The sequence below is a fragment of the Schistocerca americana genome, chromosome 11, assembly GCF_021461395.2.
Source record: "Schistocerca americana isolate TAMUIC-IGC-003095 chromosome 11, iqSchAmer2.1, whole genome shotgun sequence".
Taxonomy (NCBI): Eukaryota; Metazoa; Arthropoda; class Insecta; order Orthoptera; family Acrididae; genus Schistocerca; species Schistocerca americana.
Window position 1 is genome coordinate 203,452,645 of NC_060129.1, and position 17,257 is coordinate 203,469,901.

At 41.3% G+C, this 17,257-nt stretch overlaps 1 protein-coding gene across 16 annotated transcripts in view; it reads left to right on the forward strand.

Moving 5' to 3' along the window:
• Positions 1–17,257, forward strand: part of LOC124553681 (GDNF-inducible zinc finger protein 1-like) — a 128,621-nt gene that overhangs the window by 14,263 nt on the left and 97,101 nt on the right. For 9 of the 16 annotated variants that reach the window (XM_047127571.1, XM_047127570.1, XM_047127577.1 and 6 more), the window contains one exon: positions 9,299–9,619. Coding sequence is in view for 3 of the 16 variants with exons in the window: in XM_047127582.1 (XP_046983538.1) it covers positions 9,347–9,349 (3 nt within the window). In the remaining 13 variants the exon portion in view is untranslated. The remainder of the gene's footprint in view (positions 1–9,298; positions 9,620–17,257) is intronic. The other 7 variants (XM_047127578.1, XM_047127582.1, XM_047127579.1 and 4 more) reach the window with 1 other exon arrangement.

Sequence of the window (17,257 nt, forward strand, 5' to 3'; positions counted from 1 at the left end):
CAAAATATTACACGACTTTTTTTTTGGGAGTTGGGGAAATTACCCACTTTTTTTTTCCCCCATCAGTCTACTGACTGGTTTGATGCGGCCCGCCACGAATTCCTTTACTGTGCTAACCTCTTCATCTCAGAGTAGCACTTGCAACCTACGTCCTCAATTATTTGCTTGACGTATTCCAATCTCTGTCTTCCTCTACAGTTTTTGCCCTCTACAGCTCCCTCTAGTACCATGGAAGTCATTCCTTCATGTCTTAGCAGATGTCCTATCATCCTGTCCCTTCTCCTTATCAGTGTTTTCCACATATTCCTTTCCTCTCCAATTCTGCGTAGAACCCCCTCATTCCTTACCTTATCAGTCCACCTAATTTTCAACATTCGTCTATAGCACTACATCTCAAATGCTTCGATTCTCTTCTGTTCCGGTTTTCCTACAGTCCATGTTTCGCTACCATACAATGCTGTACTCCAGACGTACATCCTCAGAAATTTCTTCCTCAAATTAAGGCCGGTATTTGATATTAGTAGACTTCTCTTGGCCAGAAATGCCTTTTTTGCCATAGCGAGTCTGCTTTTGATGTCCTCCTTGCTCCGTCCATCATTGGTTATTTTACTGCCTAGGTAGCAGAATTCCTTAACTTCATTGACTTCGTGACCATCAATCCTGATGTTAAGTTTCTCGCTGTTCTCATTTCTACTACTTCTCATTACCTTCGTCTTTCTCCGATTTACTCTCAAACCATACTGTGTACTCATTACACTGTTCATTCCGTTCAGCAGATCTTCTTCACTTTCACTCAGGATAGCAATGTCATCAGCGAATCGTATCATTGATATCCTTTCACCTTGTATTTTAATTCCACTCCTGAACCTTTCTTTTATTTCCATCATTGCGTTCTCAATGTACAGATTGAAGAGTAGGGGTGAAAGGCTACAGCCTTGTCTTACACCCTTCTTAATATGAGCACTTCGTTCTTGATCGTCCACTCTTATTATTCCCTCTTGGTTGTTGTACATATTGTATATGACCCGTCTCTCCCTATAGCTTACCCCTACTTTTTTCAGAATCTCGAACAGCTTGCACCATTTTATATTGTCGAACGCTTTTTCCAGGTCGACAAATCCTATGAAAGTGTCTTGATTTTTCTTTAGCCTTGCTTCCATTATTAGCCATAACGTCAGAATTGCCTCTCTCGTCCCTTTACTTTTCCTAAAGCCAAACTGATCGTCACCTAGCGCATTCTCAATTTTCTTTTCCATTCTTCTATATATTATTCTTGTAAGCAGCTTCGATGCATGAGCTGTTAAGCTGATTGTGCGGATGATGCTTTTCCGAAAGTCAGATGGTATGTCGCCAGACTCGTATATTCTACACACCAACGTGAATAGTCGTTTTGTTGCCACTTCCCCCAATGATTTTAGAAATTCTGATGGAATGTTAGCTATCCCTTCTGCCTTATTTGACCGTAACTCCTCCAAAGCTCTTTTAAATTCCGATTCTAATACTGGATCACCTATCTCTTCTAAATCCTCCTGTTTCTTCTTCTATCACATCAGACAAATCTTCACCCTCATAGAGGCTTTCAATGTATTCTTTCTGCTCTCTCCTCTGCATTTAACAGTGGAATTCCAGTTGCACTCTTGATGTTACCACCGTTGCTTTTAATGTCACCAAAGGTTGTTTTGACTTTCCTGTATGCCGAGTCTGTCCTTCAGGCAATCATACATTTTTCGATGTCTTCACATTTTTCCTGCAGCCATTTCATCTTAGCTTCCCTGCACTTCCTATTTATTTCATTCCTCAGCGACTTGTATTTCTGTATTCCTGATTTTCCCGGAACATGTTTGTACTTCCTCCTTTCATCAATCAACTGAAGTATTTCTTCTGTTACCCATGGTTTCTTCGCAGCTACCTTCTTTGTACCTATGTTTTCCTTCCCAACTTCTGTGATGGCCCTTTTTAGAGATGTCCATTCCTCTTCAACTGTACTGCCTACTGCGCTATTCCTTATTGCTGTATCTATAGCGTTAGAGAACTTCAAACATATCTAGTCATTCCTTAGTACTTCCGTATCCCAGTTCATTGCATATTGATTCTTCCTGACTAATGTCTTGAACTTCATCCTACTCTTTATCATTACTGTATTGTGATCTGAGTGTGTCTGCTCCTGGGTACGCCTTACAATGCAGTATCTGATTTCGGAATCTCTGTCTGACCGTGATGTAATCTAATTGAAATCTTCCCGTATCTCCCGGCCTTTTCCAAGTATGCCTCCTCCTCTTATGATTCTTGAACAGGGTATTCGCTATTACTAGCTGAAACTTGTTACAGAACTCAATTAGTCTTTCTCCTCTTTCATTCCTCGTCCCAAGCCCATATTGTCCTGTAACCTTTTCTTCTACTCCTTCCCCTACAACTGCATTCCAGTTGCCCATGACTATTAGATTTTCGTCCCCCTTTACATACTGCATTACCCTTTCAATATCCTCATACACTTTCTCTATCTGTTCATCTTCAGCTTGCGACGTCGGCATGTATACCTGAACTATCGTTGTCGGTGTTGGTCTACTGTCGATTCTGATTAGAACAACCCGGTCACTGAACTGTTCACAGTAACACACCCTCTGCCCTACCTCCCTGTTCATAACGAATCCTACACCTGTTATACTATTTTCTGCTGCTGCTGATATTACCCGATACTCATCTGACCAGAAATCCTTGTCTTCCTTCCACTTCACTTCACTTCACTGACCCCTACTATATCTAGATTGAGCCTTTGCATTTCCCTTTTCAGATTTTCTAGTTTCCCTACCACGTTCAAGCTTCTGACATTCCACGCCCCGACTCGTAGAATGTTAATCTTTTGGTTGGTTATTCAACCTTTTTCTCATGGTAACCTCCCCCTTGGCAGTCCCCTCCCAGAGATCCGAATGGGGGACTATTCCGGAATGTTTTGCCAATGGAGAGATCATGACGACACTTGAAACTTCCTGGCAGATTAAAACTGTGTGCCCGACCGAGACTCGAACTAGGGGCCTTTGCCTTTCGTGGGCAAGTGCTCTACTATCTGAGCTACCTAACCACGACTCACGCCCGGTACTCACAGCTTTACTTCTGCCAGTACCTCCTCTCCTTTCTTTCAGGAGTGCTAGTTCTGCAGGTTCGCAGGAGAGCTTCAGTAAAGTTTGGAATGTAGGAGACGAGGTACTGGCAGAAGTAAAGCTGTGAGTACCGGGCGTGAGTCGTGCTTCGGTAGCTCAGTTGGTAGAGCACTTGCCCACGAAAGGCAAAGGTCCCGAGTTCGAGTCTCGGTCGGGCACACAGTTTTAATCTGCCAGGAAGTTTCATATCAGCGCACACTCCGCTGCAGAGTGAAAATCTCATTCTGGAAACATCCCCCAGGCTGTGGCTAAGCCATGTCTCCGCAATATCCTTTCTTTCAGGAGTGCTAGTTCTGCAGGTTCGCAGGAGAGCTTCTGTAAAGTTAGGAATGTAGGAGACGAGGTACTGGCAGAAGTAAAGCTGTGAGTTCCAGGCGTGAGTCATGCTTCGGTAGCTCAGATGGTAGAGCACTTGCCCGCGAAAGGCAAAGGTCCCGAGGTCGATTACAGGCCACATGTCCTGTGGATACGTGTTTTTTATGCAGTGGTTTCCATTGCCTTCTGCATCCTCATGTCGTTGATCATTGCTGATTCTTCCGCCTTTAGGGGCAATTTCCCACCCCTAGAACAAGAGAGCGCCCTGAACCTCTATCCGCTCCTATGCCCTCTTTGACAAGGCCGTTGGCAGAATGAGGCTGACTTCTTATGCCGGAAGTCTTCGGCCGCCAATGCTGATTATTTATCAAAATTTAGGCAGTGGCGGGGATCGAACCCGGGACCGAAGACGTTTTGATTATGAATCAAAGACGCTACCCCTAGACCACCTGTACATCCCACTTACTATATCCAAAAATTCATCTAATGAGTAGAAGGAGTTGCCATTAAGAAATTCTTTTAAATGCTATATCGCTATTTGTCAGACTTTTGATGCTATTAGGTAAGTGACCAAAGACTTTTGTGGCAGCATAATTTACCCCCTTCTGAGCCAAAGTTAGATTTAACCTTGAGTAGTGAAGATGATCCTTTCTGCTAGTGTTTTAGCCATGTACACTGCTATTACTTTTGAATTTGTTCGGATTGTTAATAACAAATTTCATAAGTGAATATATATATTGTGAGGCTACAGTGAATATCCCTAGCCCTTTAAATAAGTGTCTGCAAGATGATCTTGGATGAGCTCCAGCAATTATTCTGATTACGCGGTTTTGTGCAGTGAACACTATTTTAGTCAATGATCGGTTACCCCAGAATATGACGCCATACGAAAGCAGAGAATGAAAATAGGCGTGGTAAGCTAATTTACTCAGATGTATATCGCCAAAATTTGCAGTGACCCTAATAGCATAAGTAGCTGAACTCAAACGTTTCAGCAGATCCTCAGTGTGTTTTTTCCAGTTTAACCTCCCATCAATTAGATGTTATGATTGCCTTTTGCTTCCTGTTTTTCAAATAAGTCCTGAGCCGTTGCTCAGTGCTTTAACTTATGCCGTGCCTGTCTATTTTAAGCAGCATCGTGGAGTAATTCGCTGAATTGAATGTTTTTGTAAGATTGCAAAAGATACCGGCCAGTCAACTGCTTTTGTCTAGTGATGAGGTGATTTTTTTCCAGTGAATCTATTAAATGCCTTCAAGGTACTTTTCTCTTCTTGGAATACAAAATAGCTGTTAAGAATAAGGTCATGTTTTGAGGTACAATGCAATGGATAAGGCTGGGATGACAAGAGATAAGATGGTAATTTTCCATGTCCTCTTTTAATACTTTTTTGTGTAGTGGTTTTACATCTGCATATCAGTACTTACGTACATCAAAGAGTTTGGCTTGTTCAGATGATTGATTATTAAATATAGAGAGTGTGCTGTCTTATCATACACAGTTTTAGTTACCTGGATATTTGATTCCTTTTTTCAGCGTTTTTGTTTTTTCACAATGTCTTCAGTTGAAACTACTAAATGTCACAAGGGGGCCACTATTCTGGTCTAGGCCAAAGAAATTCTTGCTGTAATCACGTCTATTAGATTTTGCTGGGTTTATAATAAATTTATTGAAGATTGAGATATTGAAACAGGGTTAACAATAGTGTAGTTGTTTTATTTATTTTTTATGCCACAGATTTATTTTTATGCCCTAAAATCAACTTAGTTGACATTCTTTTGGCAGCTGGTAGTTTTAACACCACTTTTTAATTTAACTTTGGAATGTTTCATATGGTTAATTGTCATGGTTTTTGTGTTTCAGCTCTTTATGTAGCTCTTGTTTGCTTGAACTAGATATTCTTAACCCTGGAGTAATCCTGAGTAGTTTACTTTGACTTTTCTTTGCCAGGTACTATGTGGTTGTAATTCATTGAATAACTCTAGAAAACTTTTTAGAAATTTATCAAAGTTATTGGTGCTTGAAAACACTATTATCTGTGGGCCATTTTAGCTGCATCTATTTTATTACTGTACTATTTTCAGAGTAAGTAAACTACTACAAGAAATTCAAATAGTTCGGAATGAGAAACAGGTGTGCCTATGAATATGTGTTTGGTCTGTATTAGGTCATACATGCTGCACATGAAAAGCCGCTAACATATTGAATTATTCTTTAAACTTGGGAAGATTTCTTTATCTGCGTCCAGTCTCGAAAAAATGGATTGTATATAACATACTGTTTCAGTTGCACAACAATGAAATATTCATAACACCCCTTGTATCTCATGAATGGTTTGAGATATTGAAAGGAAATTTTGATAAATTATAGCATGATAAGAGAGAGTATTTTGTCATATGGTTAATTTGCGAAACGTGTTTACCTTCCACAGTGTTGAAGTATTTACAGACTTTTTCAATGAAACAATGATTTTTATGGGCCATTGGTAGGAAGAGAAACAACAGTTGTAGTGGGTTTCGTAACAACATAGGTGAAAGAATTATTAGTTTAATTTTATAACGAGAATGAGCTTTTCATAAATTGATCAGCCTTATGCCAGCTGCAGATTTATTATTAAATTGTTTCAGGATTCTGTCACAATTACAACTGCACTGAAATGTTAGAGAGATGAATATCTGTAAACCCTAAAATAAGCAAATCAAACATGACATGAAGGGAAGATAGGTATTAATGAAATATTTTTTTAGGGGGTTAGCCAAACGTACAACCATCAGCAAATTAATAAGATATAAGAACTCTAGCCAAGAAAGTTGAAAAAACACCACCATTATTTATGGCGTAAATGAGTTAAAATAACCTTTATGCCTCAAAACAACTACCTGATACCATAACGAGATACGAGAAATCAAAATAATCAAAAATATGTCTTATTGATGATGATTTGAATTAAACTACATAGCCCAATCCCAAAGAAAGCAGGTGTTGACAGATGTGAAAACTACCGAACTATCAGTTTAATAAGTGACAGCTGCAAAATACTAACACGAATTCTTTACAGACAAATGGAAAAACTGGTAGAAGCTGACCTCGGGGAGTATAAGTTTGGATTCCATAAAAATGTTGGAACACGTGAGGCAGTACTGACCTTACGACTTATCTTAGAAGAAAGATTAAGGAAAGGCAAACCTACATTTCTAGCATTTGTAGACTTAGAGAAAGCTTTTGACAATGTTGACTGGAATACTCTCTTCCAAATTCTGAAGGTGGCAGGGGTAAAATACAGGGAGCAAAAGGCTATTTACAATTTGTACAGAAACCAGACGGCAGTTATATGAGTCGAGGGACATGAAAGGGAAGCAGTGGTTGGGAAGGGAGTGAGACAGGGTTGTAGCCTCTCCCCGATGTTATTCAATCTGTATATTGAGCAAGCAGTAAAGGAAACGAAAGAAAAATTCGGAGTAGGTATTAAAATCCATGGAGAGGAAATAAAAACTTTGAGGTTCGCCGATGACATTGTAATTCTGTCAGAGACAGCAAAGCAGTTGAACATAAACAAAAGCAAATAGAGGATAACGGAATGTAGTCGAATTAACTCGGGTGATGCTGAGGGAATTAGATTAGGAAATGAGACACTTAAAGTAATAAAGGAGTTTTGCTATTTGTGGAGCAAAAGAACTGATGATGGTCGAAGTAGAGAGGATATAAAATGTAGACTGGCAATGGGAAGGAAAGCGTTTCTGAAGAAGAGAAATTTGTTAACATCAAGAGTGTAGATTTAAGTGTCAGGAAGTCGTTTCTGGAAGTATTTGGAGTGTAGCAATGTATGGAAGTGAAACGTGGACGATAAATAGTTTAGACAAGAAGAGAATAGAAGCTTTTGAAATGTGGTGCTACAGAAGAATGCTGAAGATTAGATGGGTAGATCACATAACTAATGAGGAGGTATTGAATAGGATTGAGGAGAAGAGGAGTTTGTGGCACAACTTGACTAGAAGAAGGGATCGGTTGGTAGGACATGTTCTGAGGCATCAAGGGATCACCAATTTAGTATTGGAGGGCAGCGTGGAGGGTAAAAATCGTAGAGGCAGACCAAGAGATGAATACACTAAGCAGATTCAGAAGGATGTAGGTTGCAGTAGGTACTGGGAGATGAAAAAGCTTACACAGGATAGAGTAGCATGGAGAGCTGCATCAAACCAGTCTCAGGACTGAAGACCACAACAACAACAACAACAACAACAACAACAACATCAACCACCCAATACAACTACTGCCTGATACCAGAACAGATCGTATATGTATTCTTGCCAGTATACACCTGTTCATTGCATTTTTCTATTACAGTTCAGTGCACTTAAACAACCGTACACATTTCTAAGACTCAAAATGCTGTGTGGGCAACACAACAGCTAATGGTATTGTATAAGTCTGCAGCTGCTGTGAAACATTTTGTCGAGATTTAGAGCATTAAATCTGTTCTTGGAGCATGTACTTACAGCCCACTCATAAACGTAAGTACGCAATTGATTCACAAACTGCATTCGTTCTGACAACCTACAGAATTGCACTTTTTCCACATCATTGTAATTTCATTGCCCTAGTGTGGCTAGCAGGTAGGAGCCTCAGATTTTCCCTTTTACAGTAGTGCAATCCGCAAGATGCGTTACAGATGTCTGAGGAGTCCGTCTCGTGCATCACGTCAAAATGTTACACAGTGGGTCGTGTGAATAAACGTGAGAGTATTATCCAGAAGAGATTCTCAGGGCAGAAGAACATTCTCAGAGTAAGTTTTTAATTTCGTACGAATAAAAAGTTCAGAGCATATTTTCTGACTAGGGAGTGCTTCTTCGTTACCTCCCCACCTTTTGAATCAGTTCTCAGCGAGGTGATTAAAGTCTGACCTCTTTGGTTCTCATGTTGTTTGCATTTGTATGCCTTAAGTTTGTTGTGATTGTTTGTGAAGTGAAAGTGTGTGTTGTGTTCACAAGTTGGAGGACTCGGAATTGCACTGGTTAGCATAATAAAAGATTATCCCGTTATTGTCCCCAAATCTCAAATTCCTATTGCTAGGGAAAAGGAAAATCTGATAGCTTTACACAAATTCATTTATGACACGTGTCAAGTTTTGGAAAAGACATTACAGATAGTCACATATTTTTTTTAAAAAAGTGCACAGTATGAAGCATGATTTAAGTGTAAAATGGATTCAAAGAAGACAAGGAATGTGAAATAATATTAAAAAAGTGGGAGGACTTTTTTGATGGGATGACTGCAACCCTACGATACACCGTTAGCATTCCTGATAAGTTCTTCCTCCCCACCCCTCATTTATTATTATGTGCTTAACACATTTTTATTATAAATTAGCAAACTATTTGTTTTTATTCTGCATAAATGAAATGACATTTGGGAAAAGTTGACGATCTGTGATGAGGGTTAAGAATCTGCATCACACCTAATCTTCGAATGCATGGCATTGGAGAGTAAAAGATACAGAATCTTTGAGACAACTAGACCTGAAGAAATTGTGTCTAACAAAAAACTGTTAAAGGGGCTCCTTGCACTATTTGAGGGCATTGGTTGGCTTTACTGGATATACAGGGAGTTTCAGTGTGGGCAGCGGCAGGTTAGACCTAAGCTGTTTTAGCTTCCCTGTCAGAATCAAATCAAAAGTTGACTATATTTTCAGTAAACCTAGTGCATTGGAGCATGCATGAAATTGGACAGACCCCTTCCATGTTCTGCATAATCCTCCTTGCTACATGTACTCATTTCAAAAAAAGTTGTGACACACACTACTACTGTTTTCCTTTTTTGTTTGTTTCAGGGGCTTTTGCAGTAGGGGCGTCAGCATCGAAAAGTGTGCCGTACCCTGATGGTAATTTCAAAGTTGTGGTATCCCACAATTCTGATACTATTTTCTTTGATCCACACTCATTTTTACAAGTGTCACCAATTGTAGTTGAAGATCTGTCAGATGTAGTAGGCTCTGAGGTGACAGCCATTGCTTTTTCTCCTCTTTTGGCTACAAAATGATGGTTATTAACTACAGAGACTGAGAAACCCAAAAATTTGTCAGATGTGGAACTACAGAGACTGGTTTTCTCTACCCGCTCGATGTTTTAAATCGAAAACAATAAAAATTCATGTGAGTGGAAGAAAAAGAGAGATATTGGTTTTCATTTCCTTATGTAACAAAGAACAATTTTATTTTCTTCACATCTGATATTTTGTTATGTAGTATTTGTAAAATTAAAAATTAATTTTTAAGTTAAATGTTTGTTGTACATCGTCATAAATCCGTATCCTCGTACAGAAATGATTTGAGTTCAAATTTCTTTTCACTGACGCCATAAGAATAACATGTTCCATACTGAAATGTTAAAAGTTAAATGATTTGTGCTTTTATTTACTGTGATTTCTAACAATTACATTCGCCACACCTTTGAAACAATTTATGGTAAAGTAGAACAAAAAGAGTAATATGTTCCTGTGTGAAATATTAAAGGCTAAACAGTTTGTACAATTATTTACTGTAGTATTTGGTAAATACCTTCACCATACCCTTGACACAATTTTTGGTAAAGTAGAACTGTAAGAATAACATGTACCTGTTGGAGATGTTACAGCTTAAACAATTTTTGGTGAAAGTAAAATTAGTGAGAGAGGAGGAAGAAAACACTAAATTGCATATTCTTATGTGAGAGCGGAACACTATTTTTTTATTTCCATGAAAATGGTATTTTGTTGTATTTGAAGAAGTAAAAATTATTTTATTTACAAAAAACACATGGATTATTTTTATTTGTACAATGTTTGGAACAAACTCCCGCACGCTACAGTTGACATATTACACTAACAATTTCCAGTTTTCTGTTTGTATTGTGTACATGTATGATTGCTGTTTTCTCTTCTCCCTGTAATGGATGATTGTTATCCTCACTAAGTGCCTCAGAGTTATCATCCCCAGTTTGTTTTGCTACAGTGTGCAAAACAAAATAGGCTATGATCACTGGAGATTTTTGTTTGGGCAACACTTATTTTGTTTTGCAGACCTGGGAATGCCTTTTCAGCTGTCCAAAGCACCATTCGATTATCACCCTTCTTGTAGAGTGAAGTCTGTTGTACGCCCTCTCATCAGATGTTTCAGGATTTTGGAATGGTGTCATAAACCACAGTGCCACACCATATCCTTTGGCCCCCAAAAGTAAACCACTGCACATTTTCTCATCAGGAATACATCTGATGTTCTCATTGTCCTAGCATCATGTACTGTGTCAGGCCATGAAGCAGCAACACAGGTGAACATTTCACTATAACCACGCGTCACCTGCACATTTACGGAAGGAAAACCTAGGCGACATTGTATGTCCTATGCTGCCAGTGTTAATTTATCGAATTTTGTGACCCATTATCTTGAAAACTTTTTAAGACACCAACTTACAATTTTCCATAACTATTGAATGCACCTTTCTAGATACACTGAACTAGAATTATTACTAAAATTGTCTCACCATCTGTGACATGGTCGCGTATACAAACAGTGATCCAATACTGTCAAATGTTTTTTTATTCCAGTCTTTGATCACAATATAAATTCTTTAGACGATGACCAATTTCAGTCCGTAACGACCATCCTCAGATCTTTTTTACGCCATGTCCTAAAGTGATAAGGCCATAATGGAATCGTCAAAACATATAAATATAATCGGCTTAGAATCGTCGTATAGATCTAAAATAAGGTGTAGAATAGGCCGCATCGTCCACAGTCATTGTTGCAACTGCAATAGTGAGTTGCAATAATGACTGTGGACGATGCGGCCTATTCTACACCTTATTTTAGATCTATATGACGATTCTATGCCGATTATATTTATATGTTTTGACGATTCCATTATGGCCTTATCACTTTAGGACATGGCGTAAAAAAGATCTGAGGATGGTTGTTACGGACTGAAATTGGTCATCATCGTCTAAAGAATTCATATTGTGAACAAAGACTGGAATAAAAAACATTTTACTGAAATTGTATTGTGGGGTATGTTATCTTTTTTTCAAACACTGAATTTTTGACAGAATTTTGTAAATAAATGAACATGAAAACAAAACAACTCAGTATATTTCAATGATTGTAGTTCCATATGTGTTGAATCTCGCAGTTGGCATGCTGCGAAAATTTCGTGTCCCTACTAACAGTACCTTTTTAGAAAATAGGTCATATATTGCAAAAAATGTATTTCAGAGATATTGAGGTTTAAAACTCTCTTGTTAAGAGTTCTTACACAGACATACATTTCTGCGTCTTTTATGCACTAGAATTGCCCTGGCCCATGGTCTGTCTCTTCTTCAGTGTCACAACAGCCCAATGCTTTCTTTCTTGCTTTTTTTGTCATTTGCTGAGCAGCTAACTCTGCTTCGCGTACACGAAGCTCATCCAGTTCTCGCAGTCCTTTAGCTGTGTTCTGTCCAAATCTTACCCCTAACTTCTCCAGAATCTTAAGTCTTTTATAGTTCCCACCGCTAAAAGCTATTACAGCATCAGGCACTGCTAACTTTAGAGTCATAAGGCCAACAAATACATTTGTAGGCACACGGCACCACACAACGTTATTGAACGACTCATTCACATTCTGGCTCTTCCCATGTAAACACTTCCTTAGTAGTTCAGGATTTGCCAAATCTCTGTAAATAGATTTGATTGCCTCCATTACTGCCAAAGGAAGAGAATTTTTGTGTGTAACTTCATGCAGGGTGCCAGAAAATTCAGCTACCCTGTATTTACACCAAGTGTTTGGTGGTGGTGGACACAAAGCACGACATGGCTTTTCATCGGTTATATTTGATGAAGGAAAGTGCTCCACACAGCTCTTTTCATCTTCTCTAAATTGTCACAGTTATCTCTAATGGTCTTCCCATAATATTCCTGTAATTTGTCAATTACTTTGTCCGTTAGTCTTCCAGCACATTTTATTACCTTGCCATCAGACAGTTTTGTGTTACCCAGCTTGGTTTCTAGCTTACACAGACATGCTCCCATCCTTTCTTGCACACTCAAGTTTTTGTATATGAACATCATTTCTCTGAAATAGGATCTTCAACAGGGTTTTTTCTGTTACTTTTGCTGAAGAACATATGAAAATGTTAGCTATACAGTTGTCCAGTGTGTTCCTAAGTCTTCTACACCAGTCTGAAAGCTTGGGTCTACTAAGTAGCACAAAAAGTTTTCATTTTATATTTGTTGGAAAGGCACACCTTTTTTTCGTGACTTTCAGGTAGAAAGTGATTTGTGAATCGAATAATGATTTCTCTGTCAAATCTGTATAAACTACAATTTTTTCTTCTGTGTTCCTTTGTGCTGCATATATCTTTTTGCCTTTTGAGCACCATAAAGTTTGCCTTTTGAGCACCATAAAGTTTGCCTTTTTCACTAAAAACACTTGGTAACACTTGAACAAAACATAACTTGCTCAGCTCGAAGTATGCTATGCGACTCACATCAGAAAAATGGAGAATGTTCTCCACTTGTGAGAAACTTTTCTAGTTTTATTCATTCGAAATCGGAGAATGATCTCGATGTTGAGCAACTTCCCCCCGCCCTCTTACTCGAGCTGAGAACATTCTCGGGTGGATTATATTTGAAGACTCACTTTATTTGTGCAAACCTAAGAATATTATCTGAAATTCAGAGTATAAAGTATATTCTCTATTTTATTCGTGTGACCCGATGTATTTCAAGTAGCGGTTTCATAGAAGGGTTGACAGAAAGGAACATAAATTCTTTTCGTCAGAAAGGGTTGTGCAGATCCAGTGATACCAGTACAGTTTACTGAAGACTTTTTGTATCATTTCAACTGTTGGCATTGTATGTTTTGGCCCAGAGATTCAAGCACAGAACAGTTGATGAATGCATTGGAACTTTATTGTGAATTATTGAGTCGGATGACCCTTTTTTGACTTGAGCTGGCTGTGGATTTAAATATGGTCACCTACACTCCTGGAAATTGAAATAAGAACACCGTGAATTCATTGTCCCAGGAAGGGGAAACTTTATTGACACATTCCTGGGGTCAGATACATCACATGATCACACTGACAGAACCACAGGCTTATAGACACAGGCAACAGAGCATGCACAGTGTCGGCACTAGTACAGTGTATATCCACCTTTCGCAGCAATGCAGGCTGCTATTCTCCCATGGAGACGATCGTAGAGATGCTGGATGTAGTCCTGTGGAACGGCTTGCCATGCCATTTCCACCTGGCCCCTCAGTTGGACCAGCGTTCGTGCTGGACGTGCAGACCGCGTGAGAGGACGCTTCATCCAGTCCCAAACATGCTCAATGGGGGACAGATCCGGAGATCTTGCTGGCCAGGGTAGTTGACTTACACCTTCTAGAGCACGTTGGGTGGCACGGGATACATGCGGACGTGCATTGTCCTGTTGGAACAGCAAGTTCCCTTGCCGGTCTAGGAATGGTAGAACGATGGGTTCGATGACGGTTTGGATGTACCGTGCACTATTCAGTGTCCCCTCGACGATCACCAGTGGTGTACGGCCAGTGTAGGAGATCGCTCCCCACACCATGATGCCGGGTGTTGGCCCTGTGTGCCTCGGTCGTATGCAGTCCTGATTGTGGCGCTCACCTGCACGGCGCCAAACACGCATACGACCATCATTGGCACCAAGGCAGAAGCGACTCTCATCGCTGAAGACGACACGTCTCCATTCGTCCCTCCATTCACGCCTGTCGCGACACCACTGGAGGCGGGCTGCACGATGTTGGGGCGTGAGCGGAAGACGGCCTAACGGTGTGCGGGACCGTAGCCCAGCTTCATGGAGACGGTTGCGAATGGTCCTCGCCGATACCCCAGGAGCAACAGTGTCCCTAATTTGCTGGGAAGTGGCGGTGCGGTCCCCTATGGCACTGCGTAGGATCCTACGGTCTTGGCGTGCATCCGTGCGTTGCTGCGGTCCGGTCCCAGGTCGACGGGCACGTGCACCTTCCGCCGACCACTGGCGACAACATCGATGTACTGTGGAGACCTCACGCCCCACGTGTTGAGCAATTCGGCGGTACGTCCACCCGGCCTCCTGCATGCCCACTATACGCCCTCGCTCAAAGTCCGTCAACTGCACATACGGTTCACGTCCACACTGTCGCGGCATGCTACCACTGCGATGGAGCTCCGTATGCCACGGCAAACTGGCTGACACTGACGGCGGCGGTGCACAAATGCTGCGCAGCTAGCGCCGTTCGACGGCCAACACCGCGGTTCCTGGTGTGTCCGCTGTGCCGTGCGTGTGATCATTGCTTGTACAGCCCTCTCGCAGTGTCCGGAGCAAGTATGGTGGGTCTGACACACCGGTGTCAATGTGTTCTTTTTTCCATTTCCAGGAGTGTAGAATGTATTTAATGCTGTAGAACCTCTGCAAGTGTTTCATAACATACTTGTGGAAAATGCTACGTTTATAAATGGCTTGGTAATATTTTACATCCTATAGGAGAAAGGCCTCAGATACGACCGACCGATTCAGCTTGTATTTGGCAGGTCACTTGTGCACAACCTAAAATAGAAGACTCAAGATATTTTGGCTCAACAGCTCCATTTTTTATTAAATTGTACTCGGAGTTCGTGATGTGTGATCGACTCGGGACTGACAGGATAAGTAGATAACAGAAAAGGGAGCATTTTTCATCATCGTATACACTGACAGAAAAAGCATTGCACCACCAAAAAAGTAGAGTAATGAAATTTCAGGAATATATTTGTTTAGGTAACATACGTAAGTGATCAACATTGAAAGACCACAAGTTAATGTAAGCACAATATAAACCACTGTAAATGTGAATTGCTGGTACATTAATAACAGGTTTAACCGCCAAAATTTTGAATGTGAGAATGCAAACGTGCATGCGTCGTGTTGTTCAGGTGCCGGATGTCAATTTGTAAGCTGGAGTTCCACGCCTGTTGCACTTGATCGGTCGATGTAGGGACGGTTTGTGCCACTTGTCAACCACTGGAGTCATCGTCTGATGACGTCCCATATTTGTTCAATTGGAGACGGATCTGGGGTCGAGCAGGCCGAGGCGACATGCTGACACACTGCAGACCGTGTTGGTGTCGCACATAGCGGTATGTTGGTGATATCGTGTCGGACAACAGCCCCCGGAATGCTGTTCGTGAATGTCTACATGCATGTCTATACTGTGCAAGCCACTGTGAGGGTATGTCCCATTGTACCGGTTATTTGGATTTCTCCCTGCTCCATTCATGTATGGAGTGCGAGAAGAATGACTAATCCTCACGATCCCTGTGTTATGCGATACATGGAGGTTTGTAGTATATTCCTAGAGTAATACACTACTGGCCATTAAAATTGCTACAGCATGAAGAAATGCAGATGATAAACGGGTATTCATTGGACAAATATATTATACTAGACCTGACATGTGATTACATTTTCACGCAATTTAGGTGCATAGATCCTGAGAAATCAGTACCCAGAACAACCACCTCTGGGTATTAAGTCAAACAGAGCTCGGATGGCGTGTACAGGTACAGCTGCCCGTGCAGCTTCGACACGATACCACAGTTCATCGAGAGTAGTGACTGGCGTTTTGTGACGAGCCAGTTGCTCGGCCACCATTGACCAGACGTTTTCAGTTGGTGAGAGATCTGGAGAATGTGCTGGCCAGGGCAGCAGTCGAACATTTCCTGTATCCAGAGAGGCCCGTACAGGACCTGCAACATGCGGTCGTGCATTATCCTGCTGAAACGTAGGGTTTTGCAGGGATCGAATGAAGGGTAGAGTTACGGGTCGCAACACATCTGAAATGTAACGTCCACTGTTCAAAGTGCTGTCAATGCGAACAAGAGGTGACAGAGACTTGTAACCGATGGCATCCCATCTGTCACGCTGGGTGATACGCCAGTATGGCGATGACGAATACGCGCTTCCAATGTGCATTCACCGTGATGTCGCCAAACATGGATGTGACCATCGTGATACTCTAAACAGAACCTGGATTCATCCGAGAAAATGACGTTTTGCCATTCGTGCACCCAGGTTCGTCGTCGAGTATACCATCGCAGGCGCTCCTGTCTGTGATGCAGCGTCAAGGGTAACTGCAGCCACGGTCTCCGAGCTGATAGTCCGTGCTGCTGCAAACGTCGTCGAACTGTTCGTGCAGATGGTTGTTGTCTTGCAAACGTCCCCATCTGTTGACTCAGGGATTGAGACGTGGCTGCACGATCTGTTACAGCCGTGCGGATAAGATGCCTGTCATCTCGACTGCTAGTGATACGAGGCCGTTGGGATCCAGCACGACGTTCCGTATTACCCTCCTGAACCCACCCATTCCATATTCTGCTAACAGTCATCGGATCTCGACCGACGTGAGCAGCAATGTCTCGATACGATAAACCGCAATCGCGATAGGCTACAATCCGACCTTTATCAAAGTCGGAAACGTGATGGTGCGCATTTCTCCTCCTCATACGAGGCATCACAACAACGTTTCACCAGGCCACGCCGGTCAATTGCTGTTTGTGTATGAGAAATCAGTTGGAAACTTTGCTCGTGTCAGCACGTTCTAGGTGTCGCCACCGGCGCCAACCTTGTTTGAATGCTCTGAAAAGGTAATCATTGGCATATCACAGCATCTTCTTCCTGTCGGTTAAATTTCACGTCTGTAGCACATCATCTTCGTGGTGTAGCAGCTTTAGTGGCCAGTAGTGTATTTCAAGCCGTTTCTTGAAACTTGGTTAACAGGCTCTCTCGAGA